Raw genomic sequence first — 18,928 nt, 5'->3', positions numbered from 1 at the left:
TAGAAGGCTGGATGGTGCTTCCATCAGGGAAGCTGAAGTAGCCCTACCCTCCTGCATTCGCTGTGCCCTGGTTGCCAGGGAACAGGAGTGTAACCCAGGCTCAGTAAGTTGGAAGCTCCTCCCCAGGAATCTGAAAAGTGAGCTAAAGCAAAGGGTGGCCGGTATTTACTTACGATGAAGTGAGTGGATCGTGTCCAAGTGCAGTCACACTCTGGCCAAATTGCTGAAAGCTGAGCTTCTGGTTTCATGGCCCCTGGCAGCTGGTCCAAGTTTCCAGACTTAGTCCTCCAGCTACCAGTAGATCCTGGGATGTTACAGTATTCTTCCAAATGGTAGTTTTTATTTATTTTTTACTTAAGAGAGCCAAGCTAAAATTGGTTTCCCATGAGTACAACCTGAATCTTGACATGAGTCAATTCTTGTTTGAAAAAGCAACCTGTTATCAGCCAGACAACTACTTACTAATCATTTGAATTCTAATTCTACTATTAATTTTTATAATAATTACTGATTTAACTCCATCCAGTATTTCATGGGGTTTTTGAGTGCCTATAGTCCAATAGAAACAAGTTATTTAATTTTACATTAAAGTAGAACCATGGACCAAAAGGGTTTCCAGAGCTGAATTATTTGACAAAGACAATGCAGACATCAAATTTAATTCACTACTTGGGCTTCCCCTCATCCAGGACAGCAGATGCCTTGCACCCTGGAAGCTGACTTCATGGTGGAAAAACGTTCACCAGGACAAACCTGGTAAGGACCTCATCCTGGAATTAGAGTCCTTATAAGAAGAGACACCAAAGAGCCTGCTCTCTGTCTCTCTGCCGTGTGAGGAGGTGGCTGTCTGCAAGCCAGGAACAGGTCCTCACTGGAACCCAGCTGTACTGGCTCCCTGATCTTGGTTGGACGAACATCCCAGTCTGTGGCATTTTGTTACGGTCGCCTGAGCTGAGTAAGACACTGTTAAATGCTTCATAGATAATAGTCTAGGTCCTTCTCAGAAGATCTCTATCAAGTAGGATTTAATATCATCCCAAACTTACATCAGGAGAAAGTGAGGAAAGATTGTTTCAGCAACTTGTCCATTGTCACAAAGCTGTTAAGCAGCAAAGCCAGGATATAAATCTATCCTGTCAAATGCCAAAGCTTGCCACTCTACTATAATGTCTCCAACATGCATAACTTTCCATTTATGTAAATCCACATGCATGAATCAATTTAATCACATTTGTCATATTCACTAATATATAAATTTATTTCATAGTGAAACTTTTTTACATCTAGTGGTCCCTGCTCTTCTGCAGTTACTGCAGATGATAAGGACAGTTTTCACTGGCTTCTAGCTTTGAGTTCTTCATGCTTCCATCCAGGCTTCTAGTCTTCTACTGACTGTTAGTAATTTTGCACCAGGGCATGTCACTAAGGTACCAGTCCCACTTCTCCTATTTGACTTCACATATTTCTACCTGTGTAGCTTCCAACTTGAAATATTTTGAGTGGAACTCATCTTCTTTACTCAGTCTGTCCCCCTTTTCTATTTTCCCTATTAACAAAATTTTTTCAATAGACTATCATTGAAATCTTTTTTTGGAGGGGAGGGAGGTAATTAAGTTTATTTAATTTTTTTAATTAAAATTTTTTGATGGATTTTTTTAATAGAGGTACTAGGGATTGAACCCAGGACCTCAGGCGGGCTAAGCACATGGTCTACCACTGAGTTATCCTCTGCCCCCCATCATTGAAATCTTGAAGTTACACTTGACTCCTCTCCTTCCCTCAACCCTGAAGAGGATCACCAAGTTTATACCACTCTTCTCTTATCCAACAGTAGACGCTGTCACACCCTCAAATTCCCGATAACTTAGTGCAGTAAGTTTATTTCTTGCTCACATCCAATAGTGACTTCTCTTTCATCCATAAACTTTTGAAAGATACTATCAGATTAACTTTTTAAAATGTGATTTTTGATTATATAATTTTCTTGTTCTAAAGTTTTCATCAGTTACTCAATGTGTAGAAGAAAATTCCTGTATCATGGCATAACATGCATGGTCCTTAAGAAATATTTCCCCACTTTTATTTCCAGCCTTATCTTATTCCAGTTGCATCTAATCCTTCCACCTTGGTTAAACAAGTTTACCCTCCATCACCTGAACAGGCCTTATATTTTCTGAACTCCATTCTTCTGTTTCTCTCGTCTTCTAAACTTGGAATACTCTGCTTCAGACTCTCCCTCTCACAGCCCAACCAAACGTCAGGACTCAACTCAAATGCTAACCGTATCATTAAGCCCTAATCTCCCTGGACATAAGCATCCTCTGCCTTCTCTAATGCCCAGAGCCCTTAAGGCTCATTTCACTCACTTTCTACTTAACATATATAACCTTATATGAAAGTTATCCCCAGATAAATTATACCTGCAGGAGGAGCTCAACCACTAGCTAATCCCCTCCCATAACTCTTCAACTAGCTCAATCTTGCTTAACAGAGGTTCAAAAAGTGATAATTTGGTAAAGAAGCTATAATACAAATTTAATAAATATCCTAAATTTGTATCAATATTTTATTTCTTGACAAGAAATCATGTGCCACTTAGGTCACATTTAGTATCTGCTCTGATAGTCATGAAGCCTTGAATTGATCAGTGAAATATTTTGGAAGTAACAGCTCAGTGGGAATCACCATGGAAACAGACACATCCTCCAGTTTTTGTGGTCACTTTGGAGTGGAGTAGCATTTACACATCATGGCGAAATTCTCGGAGCTGCTGCCCGTGAACAGCAGCAGGGAAGTCTATCAAGTCACAGTAATTAATAGTGCCTTCTGTGACATTGCTGTCCATAAACAAGCAGAAGCCCTCTTCACAATGGACCCTTACACCCCAGCACTGCTTTCTCATTTGCTCGAGCTACTCTCTCGGCTTCACCCCTCCTCTCCACTTATCCATATCGCATCCAAGCTGTCCCTTCCAATTACCCTTGGATGCCCTGACCTGTGCTGATTCTTCCCATCCATAGACTTCATGACTGTTAGTGAGTCCCACATTCCAGCAATGCTTTAAACCGGAGAGACCTCGTGGCAGAGTGAGCAGAGTGTGGACTGTGGAGTCGGACTGAATTCAGTCCCTGTGGTTCGATTTGTCATGGAAAGACTAGTGAACCTCTCCCAAGCTTTAGTTTCCTACTGAACAAAGTAGTCATACTACCACTACCCAGTAGAATTACATGAAGAAGAAATGATACAACTGCACTTGAATCCCCCTTCACAGAGCCCAGCATAGAGAAGAAATCAGTAAGTGGAGGTTCCCTCTGCTTGACTTTCACTGATTAAAAATACTCACAGCTCCCTCTGCTGCTGTGGTTCCAAGGCATCACCCCTCATTCTTACCACTGCAACAGCCTTCTAATTATCCCACGATTTCTTTTTTGCCCACATCCACCATCTTTTTTCTAATATAACAGCCACAGTGATCTTCAAACAAACAAAAACAAACAAGAAACAAAAAACAAGTCCTTCCTTTGCCTAAATCCTCTAATGGTTTCATGTTTCACTTGAAAAAAGCCAAGGTCACGGCAATGCCAACAGAAGTCTGTAAGATCTCACCCTTTGTTACCTTTTTGCCATTATCTCCCACTAGTTTCCCCCAATTTATTCTGCTCCAGCCAGACTGACATTCCAACTGTTTTCTCAAATATGTCCCTTTGTTCCTGTACTTTCCTACTCCTGGAATCTATCTTCCCCCATGCTCACCTCTGACCCCCATGCTACTCCCTCATCTCTTCCTGGGAGTTATACAAGTCAGCTTCTCCGTAAGATTGTCCCTGATCACCCTATTTAACTTATGCTCATGCTAACATGCTAGATCCTGCTTCCTTAGTTAAGTTTTCTCTTAGCAGTTACCACCATCTAATATACTATGTAACTTACTTATCTATTTTGCTTTAATCTGTCTTCCTCTAGCAAGAAGGTAAGCTCATCTGAAAAGAATATGTATTATGTATATGTATAACTGCATCACTTTACTGTACACCTGAAACACTGTAAATTAACTACACTTCAAATAAAGTTTTTTTTAAAAAGGAATATAAGCTCCACGAAGGCAGGTATTTTTGTCTGTTTTGTTTACTGCTATAGCTCCAGCACCCAAAAAAGTAATGAGGGGCGCATAATAGGCATTCAATAAGTATTTGCTGACGAGATAAATAAGTTACCTGGTTTTACTGGTACATTTCTTTTTCTTTTATACTGATACCCTGAAGTCAAGTACCACATCATATGTGTCCCCTGGATTCCACCCTGGCATGTTGTAAGGGTGCAACTATCATTTACTAATGCACACTATCTTTTAATAGTCAAGCTCTTTCACATCATTTTCCCAGTGAACAAATTTTTGACAGAAGCTCTCTTGTCACCCCAATGCCCTCACAGCTGTAGGGGACAGTAGCATCTTTATTTAGTAGCCATCTGGCCTGGGTGCCAGGTCTCTACAATTTTTAAAGGTTGTGACATTGACAATTATTGACATGTCAAAACCCCAGGCCAACCACGTGGGTTGTGGCAACAACCATCCCACACATGGTGGTGACATGGCAAAATCCTTTATAGCATCTGACACACAGCCATAAGACTACAATTAAGATGAGCTCTACATATTGGCTGAGGGAATGGCACCCATTACAAGGCAGGTATACTAGGCTAAAACAACATTAATATGAAGACCAGGGCCAGAAAGAGGCAGAAGAAACATCTGTTTATTTTTTTAAATGTCGTATTCTAATAATATGCTGTTAATGATCATTTCTAGCCATGAGATTACTGGAAAATATATTTACCAGTACCACATGGTGCATTTCTTTTTCACGATAATGCAAATGCAAATGCTTTCTAAAGCACAATCGACTGTGATAACTTTGGAGCATAAAGTTTAATGCAACATTTCTAGAGATCCTTTACATACATCATCTTGTTTTATCTTCACAATGATTCTAAAATATAAATTTTATCTAAATTGTATAAATAAAGAAAAAAAGGCTAAGGAACTGGCCCAAGGTCACAGAAGAAGTGAGTGGTAGAGCTGAATTTAACACAGGCCCTCAGTCTGAAGCTCTCCTGTGTGTTACTCAGTACCGCCTCCTGGGTCATGTCTAGGAGAGAATGCTTCACTTGGCAGCTCAAGACGGATGAGTTTAGGGATTAAAAGCAAGAGGGAGAAAAAAAATCCTTCTATAAAATAAATTCTATTTGGCTTTGGGCATCAAAATCACACAAGATGCAAGAGATAAAGGATTTAGTTATTCTATTATTTGCTAGAATTCTCTGAAGCCTGAGACTAAGTCTGGCAAATATATACATATGTACATTTTAAATATTTTAAAATATAATATATATATTAGAATATAGAATATTATATGTAATATATACATCATATGTATAATAATATTTATATATAAATTATATGGTATATAATATAAATATATAAAATATATGATATATTATATTTTAAATATAATATTTATATAAAATAAAATATATTGTTATTTAAATTATGTACAGTATATTATATATATATATATTTAAATACCTCCTGAAAACTTTATTAAAATAAAATTCACATATAGTAAACTGCACAGATTGAAAGTGAACAACTTGGTAAGTTTTCAGTTATGTATACTTTTATGAAACTATAACAGCAAACCGGATAATGAGTGTATCCATCACCTCCAAGAGTTTCCTCATGGACCTTTTTCATCCCTCCCATTCCCAAGCAACCGCTGATCTGTGTTCTGTCACTGTAGATTACTTTGTATTTTCTACAGTTTCACAGAAGTTGAATTTTGCACTGTGTGTCTTCCTTTTCCTGGTTTCTTTCATGCAGCATAATTATTTTGAGACTTGCTGCATTCCTAGGTGTATCAATAGTTCACTGCCTTCTGTTGAGTAACATTCCTTTGGCTAACCAAATTTCCCACTGCCATTTGTTAAAAAGCCTATCTTTTCTCTGAATTGCTTATATACCTTTGTCAAACCAGTTTTCTCTGTACATGTGGGTCTGTTTCTGAATTCCCTGTTCTGTTCTATTGATCTATTTGTCTCTCTTCATGTTGATACCACACTATATCGATTACTCTATTTTTAGAGTGAGTCTTGAAATCAGGTAGTTAATCCACCAACTTTATTCATCATTTTCAGAGTTGTTTTGAGTATTCTAGGTCCTTTGCATTTCCATAAAAATGTTTAACCAGCTTATCAATTTCTATTTAAAAAAGACTGCTAAGGTTTTGGTTGGAATTCTTTAAATCCATAGATCAATTTTGGGAGAACTGACATCTTAACATTATTGAGTTTTCTGATGGTGTGCACAGTGTATCTTTCTTAAAAATTTACTTAAATCATCTTCAATGTTCTGAGCAATGCTTTGCAGTTTTCAGCATAAAGATTTGCACATTTATTGCCAGATATATGCCTCATTATTTCAAAATTTTAATATTACATTAAGTGGTACTAATTTTTTATTTCTTTCTAATTGTTTACTATTATTAGTGTATAATATATTATAATTAATATATAATATACTATAATTAATACACTGTAAGGAGCTCCTTAATATACTATAATTAATATACTAGAGTGAAATATAATATACTATAATTAATACATAAATACAATAGGTTTTTATATATTAATCTTGTGTAATGAAAACCTAATAAACTCACTAGAACTTTCTGTAGATACTATTGGATTTTCTAGGTAAGGAATCATGTTATTTGTTAATAAAGACAGTTTTATTTTATCATCATATCTGGGTGCCTTTAATTTCTTTAGTTGATACATATTTCACTGACCAGAATCTCTGGTGGTGAGAGCTAATCTCCTTGCCCGATCATAGGGGGAATTCTTATTAGGTTGAGGAAGCTTCTGTCCATTCCTAGTTTACTGAGAATTTCATCAGAAATTAATATTAGGTTTCAACACATTTAGCAATTTTGTAGGTATTTAATAAAATAAATTACATTGATTAATTTTTGAATATGAAATCAACCTTACATTTTGGGATAAATTCTACCTGGTCATGATGTATATTATACGTTTTACATTTGTTGACTGACTTGCTAAAATTTTGTTTGGATTATATACACCAATGTTTATGAAGTAGACTGGTCTGTTGTTTCCTTTTCTTGTGATCCTCTTGGTCTGAGTTTGGTATCAGGGTAATGCTAGCCTCATTGATTGGAACTGGGAAGTATTCTTGCTTCTTTAATTTTCTGGTAGAGGTTCTGTAGAATTTACATCAGTTCTTCCTAAATACTTGGTAGCAATTTATCAGTGAAACCATCTGGCCTAGAGTTTTTTGTTTTTGTGTTTTTTAATTCCTTTCTTCCTTCCTTCTTTCCTTCCTTCTTTCCTTCCTTTCTTCCTTCCTTCCTTCCTTCCTTCCTTTCTTTCTTTCTTTCTTTCTTTCTTTCTTTCTTTCTTTCTTTCTTTCTTTCTTTCTTTCCTTCCTTCCTTCCTTCCTTCCTTCCTTCCTTCCTTCCTTCTTTCCCTTCCTTCCTTCCTTCCTTCCTTCCTTCCTTCCTTCCTTCCTTCCTTTCCTTCCTTCCTTCTTTTTTTCTTTTTCTATGTGTATGGTAAAGTTTTTAACTACAAATTTAATTTCTTTACTAGCTATAGGACTCTTTAGGTTGTCTATTCTTCAGTGACCTCTCATAGTTTGTGAGTTTCAATGAATTTCTGTTTTGTCTAAGTTGACATTTATTGGATGAAGTTGTTTTTAAAAAATTTCCTTATTTTCCTTTTCGTATCTGTAGACTCTGTAGTGACATTACCTTTCTCATTTCTGGCATTGGTACTTTGTGTTTTCTCTCTTTTCCTGATCAATCTGTTTTTTCAATTTTATTGATCTTTTTTCAGAGAACTAGGCTTTAGTTTCATTGGCTTGCTCTATTGCGTTTCTCTTTTATAGTTCACTGATTTCTCACTCTGATCTATGCCTTTCTTCTACTTATTCAGCATTTAATTTGCTCTTCTTTCTCAAGTTTCTTAAGGTAGATCTGTGGTCATGGAGTTGAAATATTTTTCTTTTCTACTATAGCCAGTTAATGCTATAAAATTTCCTCTAAGTATTGTTCTAGTCCAATGAACTGTAAGTTTTTCTAGTCTGACTGCTGGGAACAGACACCATTCGTTGTTCCATTTGGGTGCCCGGAACAGGGGTCTCTCTAATCCTTCAAGGTGGTTCTTTCCCAGGTCTCAAGTCTCATCCTCACATGCACGTAGTGATCAACACTCAGCTGAACACACAGAGGGAGCCCCTGCAGACGCCGGGTTCTCTTTCATGCCGCTCTCTCCTCTTTGTTCCTGTGCCCTGCAAACTCGAGCTTCTTTGGTCTCTCTGAACTCACAGTTCCGTCTTCTTAGCTCAGAGGGCTCACCTCATTTATTTCTTGTCTCTTAAGAGTAGCTGTCTTCCATTGCTTGATGTCCAATGGGTTGAAAACTGTTGTTCTATGTATTTTGTCTTGTTGTTAATGTTATTTCAAGCAAGAGAGTAAATCTGGTCTCTATTGTTTCATCTTTGTTGGAAGCAGGCATTTTCCTCCATCATCATATTTAAGCCTCCCTAGAGTCCTGTGAATTAGGTATCATTTTAAAACATCATCCTCATTTCAGACGTGAGAAAACTGAGACAGAGAGGCCTAGCAGTGGCCACAGGTTCAGTTTTTTGATACAGGTCTTCTGGGTCTAAAGTCAGTGCTTCAAGTGATTGATTCAGCAAGCTTGTCTGGTCACTTTGGTTTCTTTTACGTACCTTTAACACATCTTGGATTTCAATTCCTGTGTGTTAAGAGTTTGGAAGCCTTTGTAGCTTGTGCAGGGGCTTTCTTCTGGGGATTTCTTTGAGTACTTTTGATGGTAGATATTCATCATGGAAAATTACAGGCACTAACACTTACTTGGATGGATAATTACTCTCATTCCTTAAACTCTGGAATTGAAATAAGAAATATGACAGCTTGTGTTTCTCAAAACTCTGATATTTTAGTATCTGAGGCCTTCATCTGGCTCTATGTTCCATTTCCTTAAAGCAGAGTCCAAGACAGAGAAATTTTTATTTCCCCCAGCAATGAAAAGTATCAAAACGCAAAAAAAAAATCCAAGAATTATATTAAGCCAAAACTGTCATGTCAAATTCTAATTAATGTGTCTGATAGAAAGGCAGACATGGGTTTCTGCTCAGCAACTTTCACCACAGACACTAGTGTAATGTGGTAAAATTCCTTCCTCAATACATGGTTACTAACATTGTTCCAGTGTGGTTTCCCCTAAAGTATGTTCTAAAATCAACATTACGTAAGAAGGTGAGTTCATCATAAAACAAAATCAAAGAAGGAGTTGCTGGATTAAGGAAAGATATTTAAACTTTTTTACAACAGGATTTGTCCCTTTTGAAAGTGTTAGTGTACATTATGAATCTCCAGAAAATGGATACAGAATGTAATAAAGCCGATGTATGTCATGATGGAATCCTGTTTTCACACTAGCTTAGCTTTCTCTCCAAATGCAATCTGGAAAATGTTAGCACAGGGCAAAGACGAGGAGCCCCTAATCTGAGGGGCAGCTGCGGCACTTGGTTTGTTTTGTTTGGCTCTTGTGATCGTTGTCCTGTAGTCCAGCTACTCTTTCCAGGCAATTATTTCCTCTCAATGCAGTGTTTCGGCTCTTTCAGTCATGTTTTCAGACTGAGAGATGCTGAAGTGTTTTGAGCAATGGATAAACCACCAATAAGCATTCTAAAAGCAAACAAGATGACGGGAAAAAAATTTGATGCGTAAGGAGGTATCCTGTAATTAGCCTACCTCAAATCCTTTTTTTTTTAAAATTTTTGTTTCTTTGGTGGGATAGTTTTTTAATTGGTTAATTAATTAATTAATTTTAGAGGAAGTGCTAGGGACTGAACCTAGGACCTCATGCCTGCTAAGCATGCAGTCTACCGCTTGAGCTATACCCTCCCTCCCCCAGCCTACTTCAAATCCTTATGAAACATTTTTATCAGAGAAAATGTGGACCCCTCCAGCTGGAAGCTTACTGTAACAGAACAGGAAAAGAACCAGGCTCCAAGCTAGTGGAACCAACCTTTTGAAATAAAGGAAATTGTTTTAATGTCAAAAAATTCCACACACTCCATAAATGTTACTTGTACTTTTAGTATCCTTTTTTGAGAAAACACACAGTAGCAAGAAACTACTATGATTTCAGTAATTTAAAAACTAATCTCTTATTTGTTAACTGCAACAACTTTTGCGTTAAAATAAGGTACATGTGCGTATAAACACACACATATTCACACAAGGATGTGCAAAGCATAGTTCAGTCTATTGAAAGAGCTCAACCCCTTAGGAACTCTAGACCCAGTCAATAAATCAACAGTCACCCCCAGGACGTGCAGCCCACAGACTGGGAACCACCGTTCTAAGTCCGCTAGCCATCGAACCCTGCCTAGGTCTAAGAGAAATAAAGTCACATTTATTTAGCAAGACTTATCAAATACTTGCTATATACAAGGCATTGTGCTAGGAATTTGAAAAGCAGAGATGAGTAAGAAGACATTGTACTCTTCTTGAGAAATTTATAATTTAATGGAGAAAGGTGAACATGACACGTTTATAGGCTGGTGTAATAACGTGAAATTTCTATTTCTATATTAGTGTAACATGATGGAAAAAATTACATTCCTGTAGCTGCTTTGTCCCCTGTGGGGATGGCATCATTTTTTTTTATTTTGCTAGAGTAAATGGCCTTCTGTGTGGCACAGTAACTTATTTATTTTGGTGTGTAGAGATATTGAGAAGAAAGGAAGTAAGGATTACAGAAAAAGGGAGGGAAAGGAATCAATCGACATGGCGACAGGAAGCTGGTGGGGGAGTGGGGGTGTGTGGGGGAGAGTTCTGTGGAAAAATGAGGACTGGAAGAAATGTTAGACTGGATACAGTGGCCATAGATGGGGGAGAGGTGGTTAAGGTCAACTCCTATTAAATTAAAACATTAACACAGAAGAGTGCAAAAATTGAAACTATACATCAATTTTTCTTAAAACAAACACATCTTGCCTCAAGAAATAGAACATTACTGGAATCCTAGAAATGCCCTCAGAGCCAGTGTACTTTTGTGTTGCTCTGAACACGTTTCTCTCATCCTCACTTTGCTGCTAGTAGTCTGGTACACACATAGATGCCTGTGTGACTGCTTACGTGGTGGCATAAAAATAAAGGACGTGGAGGATCTGTGTTCAATATATGGATTGTATGTGACAAAAAGAAGATGAAATGCACAGGATGTGAAATGTGAGGGAAACAGGGATTCTTTGAGAATGGGCAACTGGAGCCATTAGAAACCATGAGAGCATAAGCTCAGTAGAACTGACAGATATCTTGAGACAGGCTCTTCACTGAGCAAGGATTAGCACGTGTAAAAGCATGGACACTTGGGTGGCCGTGCCACCCTACAGCGGAAGAGCACACAGTCTGTGAGTGGCTGGAGCATAGATTTTGGTTTCAGGAATAAAAGATGAGATCTGAAGAACGTAAATGATGAATCTGAAGAGCTTTGACTGGAGCAAAAGAATTGGGATTGCTTTTTGCAGACACTGGCGAACCAAAGAAGATCTTTAAGAACGAGAGTGACATGATGGAATTTGTCCTTTAGATGGACACTTTGGGGATGAGTTTTCAGCATAAAATGGAGGTGGAAGGAGCTGGTACCAAAAAGAAGACTAAACAGGGAGTTCATTCTAATACCTGGGGTGAGAGATAATGAATATCTACATCACGGCAGTAGGATAAAGATTTGAATTCAGGCAGAAATGAAAAGGAGGGAACAGATGTGGAAGATGTTCAAGTATTTGAATTAAGAGTATTTGGTCACCAGTTGGCCATGAGGAGGAGACAAGGGGAAGACAAGGGCATCCCTTAGTCCCACATCCTGGGGACAGGGTGGATGCGTGCATCATTGTCCCACATCCTGGGAGACAGGGTGGATGTGTGCATCATTGTCCCACATCCTGGGAGACAGGGTGGATGAGTGCATCATTTACTGAAACTGGAGGTGCACAGAGGAGGAACTCAAAGTTTGGGGCTCTGGTTGGAGAAGTTATAATGAGGTTAGTTTTAGATCTATAAGTTCCAGGTGCCCTCAGGACATGGAGGTGAGCATGTTTGTGTGTTAATGTCACAGATGACATCTCTGGAAGTTACTGGAAGTGACAGGGAGAACTCAAAGAAAGGAGATGGAAATGAATGTCAGTGGGTGACAGAGTATAACTGTAAAGGAAATGGGTCTTCAAATTAGTTCAAAAATAGAATAGCATACAGTTACTAGAAAACAATTTTAATTCTCTGTAGCTTTTATTACTGGGTTATTTAAATGAACAATTAGAACAGTTGGTATTGATATGAGAGTATTTTATGATGTTGTTGCTTGGGGGTGGTAGTTACAGAGATGTATATACATGTAAAAATTCACAAAGCTTAACTTCACTTAAGATTTGTGTATTTTATGCACATTACTATATATATATATATATAATTCTACAATACACACACAAACACCGCACACATGCCACACAGATGTCATCTCACACCATGCTTCTCTGATTTCTGGATTCCATTGGCCAGTTACAGTCCCACACTCCAGCCTCCCTCTCCTCCACCACTGCCCAATTAGGAACTGACATAAAGTTGCCAAGTTCTCATTTTACCAAGCACTGACATTTAAAAACACTCACAAATCCCCACTTACTGCCTCATTCATTTCACAAAAGAATGAACTGATAGCAAAAACACAGTATGGATGTGAGCTCCGGGAGGAAATGCATGATAAAACACTCACTGCATGTTCCTGTTTTTCTCCTTTTGGTGCTGGTGACAACTTCTCTGTGGACTGGAAGTAGTTCATGGGCCAGGATTTCCAACCCACTGCCCCAAGGCACTCCTGTGTTCCAGCATCATGATGATAAAGGCACGTATACCACCAATAAAACAGCTCACTCCTTTGCAAATGCACATGAGGTTCTTGTTACACAAGGTGGGATACGCGGTCTCAACAAATCCCTTATCAGTTTCAACAAACCTTAACCTTTGCACCTTGACTTACAGATTCGCTTTGGCCCCATCTCATTATTAGAGTCAAGATTCCCTTTGGATGTGCTGCAAATAATACCAACCGAACCCTTTGTTTATAGCCCTTATTATGTCACTTACAACATTGAATTGCAATTTTTGTTGGCACGGCTATCACCCCAACTAGACACTAAGCCCCTTGAGGGCAGGAACTAGTTTTCCTCATCTTGGTACCTTTACCACAGTGTGAACCTTTCTAAGTATTTGTTGAATAACTGAATGACTGGCTCTGCTCAGGTTATGTCTCCTGAAACATCATAATTACACATGGCATATCCTTGCTACTATTTTATAGTTTATTGATGGAAGTAGGAATTGGCTGTGTCCTTCAACATTCACTCACTCACTCTCAGACAGACGTGAAACCCTTACTATTGCCTTACACTGTGCTAACTGCTAAAGATGACCAAAATGATCCCAGAATGTAGGTCTTGCCTTCGAGGATGTCCAGAATAGCTACGGCTCCTTTCTGGAGCTCCCGTTATCTTTTTAGCACAGTGCCAATTTCCTGGATGATATAAACATAAACCATCAAATTGTCTGCAATCTTAATGGAGTGAACATTTTCTCTCATATGTTTTTCTTATCACTCTGAGAAGCAGTGCCCACTCTATGTACGAGTCTTCATCTCTGCCAGATCACAGCCACTATCCCCATGACTAGTGTGCTTAAATTGGAGCCTTAGCCTTATCCGTGTTAAAGGAAACAATTAATCTGCTTACTGTTGCAAGTCTTGTTGTATTTGCTGTTCTCCTGAGCAAACCCTTCCAGCCGGCACTGAAAACGATGCTGCCAAAATTCTTGAAACCAAGGGTTTCGGAGGTTTGTTTCTGGCCGGAGCTTCAGATAATAATCATCAAACCACTTGACGTCGGGAGATTGGAGCTTGATTGTGATTCCACCAACAGCTTCTCGCTGATAGCCATCTGTCACATCATACCTGTCAGCCCAGCCATCACTGTGGGAAAACAAGAAAACCCTCAGCTTAGGACAGTTATCTTCTAAGAAAATGACTCCATTTGTTTTCCTTCTGAAAGATGAGTTGTTAAACGGTACTTAGGCCACATGATGGTCCTATGTTACACTATGTGATTACTGAGTTAGCAGCTTGTTAGAATTAAAAAGTGCGAAGCACAATGGAAACTCTGGGTCTAAGAGTGCTGGAAGGCACCAGTCTCACTTACCGTGAGCTCCAGAGGATAACCTGGTGCTTTTGGCAGAGTTTTACTGGTTGTAAAGTACAGGATATGCATGGAAGCCTCATAATATCACTATACACACTATCTACTGAACATACAATAGCCAGGTCGAGTTAACGTTAAATACATTCTTTGCCTTTACTTAATCGTCATCATCATAGTGATCATAACAGAAAAATGAAAAGTATTTCTAAAATAGACCTAAAAATTGAACCACCCTATGACATGATATTCATTTTTTTTCATGTTTTACATGTGATAAGAAGTTAAAAAAGAAAAAATTTCTGATTATGTTCATTCTATTAAATATGGATTCATCAGAGCCTCAAACTGTCGTCCTTATAGTGCAAACCCTCCTTCCTATCCCACAGTACTTCCCTAATACGTTTAACACACACATATGAAATCATGTTTTACATTAGAGTGATTAAAAGCACTTCTTAACAACAGGCCATCAAAGATGGCGGCAGGGATCATGGGCCTCATCATTGATACCATTCTATGCACTGATCGCTCAAAGTCCTCTAGGAATTGAAAAATAAAAGAGTTTGAAATCAGACAGATCCTGTTACGACGGTATAAGAGAGTAAGGAAAAGTATTCTAAGCTTATTTGAAAAAGACATGAGACACACAGTGCTGGAAAGAAAAGAAGTGAAAAGATGTTTATATAAAATGTGAACACACCGTAGGGCATTCAGGAAAAAAGCATCTCTGCCTTTTCCCAGCCTCTCTGTCATTTGGAAAATGCACAATTGTGCTGGGTATCTGCTGGGACCCCGGGGTTACTATCCTTCCTTTGAAGAGCTGCACGTGCTCTTTCAGAAAAGGTAAAGGAAGTCAGGGGAAGTTTAACAATGAAAAAAAAAGTAACAACAAAGAGGGAAGAGAGGATGTGGGGAGAGTTGAGGGGGAAAAGAGTGGAGCTTCCTGAATGCAAGACAGGAAAGGATTTGGACATAAGCTAGGTTGAGGGAGTAGGTTCTGGGGAAAGGCTGAGGGAAAGGATTTACAGTAGCAATCATGATTTATTTCATCAATATTCCAATATTTTTAGCTACTGGAATATTTCTTCTTATCTTCCTTCCAATCTTTCAATGCATTTTTGTCTTTTATCTTTTTCTTTCTTTTTTTTTTTTTGGAGGCAGAATGCATGCTCCAGTATTTTGCATATAAAATCAGTGCTGGGGAAGGTATTATATAAGCAATTAATTAGAATAAGTGAAAAGAGGCATGTCCTGTTTTTCAATATGCTCTGCTATACCAATTCTGACTTACACGTTGATAATGAGAGTTGTTCCAAAGATCATAGATTGCTCATTAAGATATCACAGGGGCTTAGGTATTTCCTAGGCATCAGTGGGTGGAGGAGGAGAAAAAAAATAAACAAAAAAATAGACCATTTCTTCCTCTAAATCCTCCTTGACAAGAAGATACTTCATTAAAAATGATCTATGTTGAAATCTCAAAAACTTTTGTGGCACATTAGGAAAAAAAATAATAAATAATGCAATATATTTTGTCCCAGTGTTGAATGTGGTGACTTCACACGTTATCTTCCCTCAAGTTTTTCATTTTCAGCTGCAAAAGATTTTATTTAAAGCTGACAAGTTGAAATGAAGTGGGCTTGTTTGCTTCATTTTCTCCCTGTGTTTTGGAGGGTTTGTTATATCAAGAGAGGAGAGTGCAGGGCTCACTGGCACTGGAGGAGATGCAGGGGCGTGCAGCGAATGGGACAGGAGGCCCTGTTTGTCAAGCAGAAGCCCGTTCCCAGAGGAAGTGGGTATGCAAATTGCTCCTTTTGTTCATGCTAGCTCGCGCTTATGTAACGCTATGATTATGAATATTACGTAAGAAATGTAAGATTATAATGGATCCAATTTACCCTTCACAATTCATTCACTGAATTAATGGGGATTGTAAAAAGCCTGTCTTGATCAACTTTTTTGGAAGTAATATTTCCATTGAAAAAAAAAGTGTCAGGACCAGAGTGTGTTAATTTCCTCATCACTCATCATGTTCTTTAGCTTTTTTTCCCCCCAAGCATGAATATCTACATTTAATAAGTAAAAGATGATTTTTTAGTAGATTAAAAGTTAGTGGTGATTTTTAAAAGCCTTTTGTTCCAGGTATTTCCATTCAACAGCAAAATAAAAATCATAAAAGAATTTGTGTATAAACAGAAGACTCTAATATCTGTGTGACTGAAAAAAAGGGGGTTATTTAGGCTTCGGAAGGAATATCTGCTTTGTAAGCCAAAGAAAGAAGTTCAGTCTATACCGGCTAAGTTAGATGGTGCTATATAGACTTTAGGTTATTAAATATTAACAAGTTCAGAAAAATGATGCTCTTAAGATTTGCATTAGGATGATAGGGTACCTCAAAGTGAGGAGTGATAAGTTCAAAAATAAAAGGAATAGCCAAGAAAAACGTGAGCTTACCTTTCTACTATTTAATGCTTTCCATGACGTTGTTAGAGTGAGCTCTCAAGTTACTGGCACTACTTTAATGCCTTTGGGTGACATGTGTTTTACCAAATCAGGAAAAAAGCAGGGAGAGAGATAAAGAAACTGAAAATGTACCACATTTAAGGCAATTTTCTAGATTTAATATCTATCTATCTATCTATCTATCTATCTATCTATCTACCGATCTTTTATCCAATTTCTCTCCATTCTCATCAGTGGACATTTTACCCACCTCTTTATAACTCATTTCATTATTTTCTTTCCATTTTTTTTGATATACAGTTGCTCCTCATTATTTCCAGATTCTATATTTGCAAATTCACCTGCTTGCTAAAATTTATTCATGACCCCCATATCAATACTCGTGGCACCTTTGAGGTCATTCTCAGACATGCACAGCATGGCAAAAAGATCTGAGTCTCCTGATGTGCATGTTCCCAGCTGAGACTGAATGAGGTGACCCTCTGCTTCCTTGTTTCAGCTTTATACTATAAACCAATATCCTTTTCATGGTCTGTCTAGTGCCAAGTTTTTGCATTTTTGTCTGTTTTTTTTAAATTGATTTTGCCGTTTAAAATACCCACAAGCATAGGGCTGATGTGCTATCTAGAGTTCCCAAGTGCGAGAAGTCTCTACCTTACACAGAAAGTCAGCTGCATTCAGGCATGAGTAGAGTGCTGTTTGTTACAATTTCAACATTAATTCATAAACAACGTATATTAAATAAGGTGTCTTTAGACAGGAACACCCATAAAGCAAAGTTGCATATTGACTAGTTGATGAAAATACTGTGCCTAGAGGCTCATGGCAATTTAAACCTATATTTCCCCTAGGAGTAATGTCAGTATTCACTAGTTCACTAAGTGTATGGTGCCTGTTTCTAGAACATAACTACTATGAACAACAAGAATTAGGTGGAGATTTGAATGTTGTTATATTTAGACTTCCAGTCCTTTTTATTTTTCTTTCTTTCTTTCTTTTTTTTTTTTTCCGGCTATGAAACAGAGTAACTTGGACACTTGAAACAGGAAAAAAATGTTTTTAACTTACTTAGGTTGACATCACTACGAGAGAAATCTTCAGTTTGTACCCATTCTCAAAATGCCTCCTCAGCAGAAACCTTAGATTCCTTTAAATCTTGCTTGCACATATCTTAAGGACATGCTCATCTAATAAGAATTCAGTTTCATTTTCTTCCCAATATTGCACTCTAAAATATTTACCCCTACTCTATGATCTGTCATTTCCCCCTTCCCCTCTCAACCCCCAATTTCCATTATTTCTCAAGTTAGCCATTCATGAAAGTTTAATTTTTATCTGTTTTCAACAGGAGGTTCTTAATTATAAACAAAAATTGACTCTGAAATTTTCCATCCAAAATGCATTTTCTATATCTTTGTAAGTTTCCTTCTTTTCTTCAACATTTATTAAATATTTACCTTAGACTGCCTTATTTTGTGAAAACAAGCAATTTAGTATCTCAGTGATTTAGAACAAAAACTTGTTTCTTGCTCAGCCTTTAGGCTCACCGCAAATGGCCTATAATGCTGCTCAATGTCACCTTCATTCTGAGACATAGTCTGAAAGAGCAGTTTCCTTCTGGGACATGGCTGACCTCAGAGAAGGGAAAAACAGAAAGTGTGCTGGACCCATGCAATGTTTCTAGGGTGTACTGGACCCATGCAATAGTTCTAGAGTGTATTAGACCCATGCAATAGTTCTAGGGTGTACTGGACCAACACAATGGTTCTAGAGTGTATTAGACCCATGCAGTGGTTCTAGAGTGCCCTGGACCAGCATAGTGGCTCTAGAGTGTATTGGACCCATGCAATAGTTCTTAAGTATTCTGCTCAAAAGTGGCACATGTCACTTCTGCTCACATTTAATCAGCTAAAGTGAGTCATACAGCCAAAACTGACCTGAATGGGACAGGTAAGTACTATTTTTTTCCCACAGAGAGGATCGGTGAAATTGTGAGGGAAAACGCAATCTATCACATCTACCGTGTGTTGAAATTGTACTTAAGCTGAGAAAAACATGTTAAACAAGTTTTACACACTGCACTCCAGGGACTCACAGTCTAGTGGA

General features: G+C 38.0%; 1 protein-coding gene across 1 annotated transcript in view; it reads right to left on the bottom strand.

Moving 5' to 3' along the window:
• GRM5 (glutamate metabotropic receptor 5) overlaps positions 1–18,928 on the bottom strand; it is a 374,881-nt gene that overhangs the window by 102,328 nt on the left and 253,625 nt on the right. Inside the window, exon 3 of the mRNA XM_072969029.1 lies at positions 13,898–14,133. Within this exon, the coding sequence (XP_072825130.1) occupies positions 13,898–14,133 (236 nt within the window). The remainder of the gene's footprint in view (positions 1–13,897; positions 14,134–18,928) is intronic.

Source organism: Vicugna pacos, chromosome 10 (genome assembly GCF_048564905.1).
Source record: "Vicugna pacos chromosome 10, VicPac4, whole genome shotgun sequence".
In the NCBI taxonomy this organism is placed as follows: domain Eukaryota; kingdom Metazoa; phylum Chordata; class Mammalia; order Artiodactyla; family Camelidae; genus Vicugna; species Vicugna pacos.
Note: the sequence above shows the minus strand (reverse complement) of the source record. Positions and strands in the feature narration are given on the sequence as shown.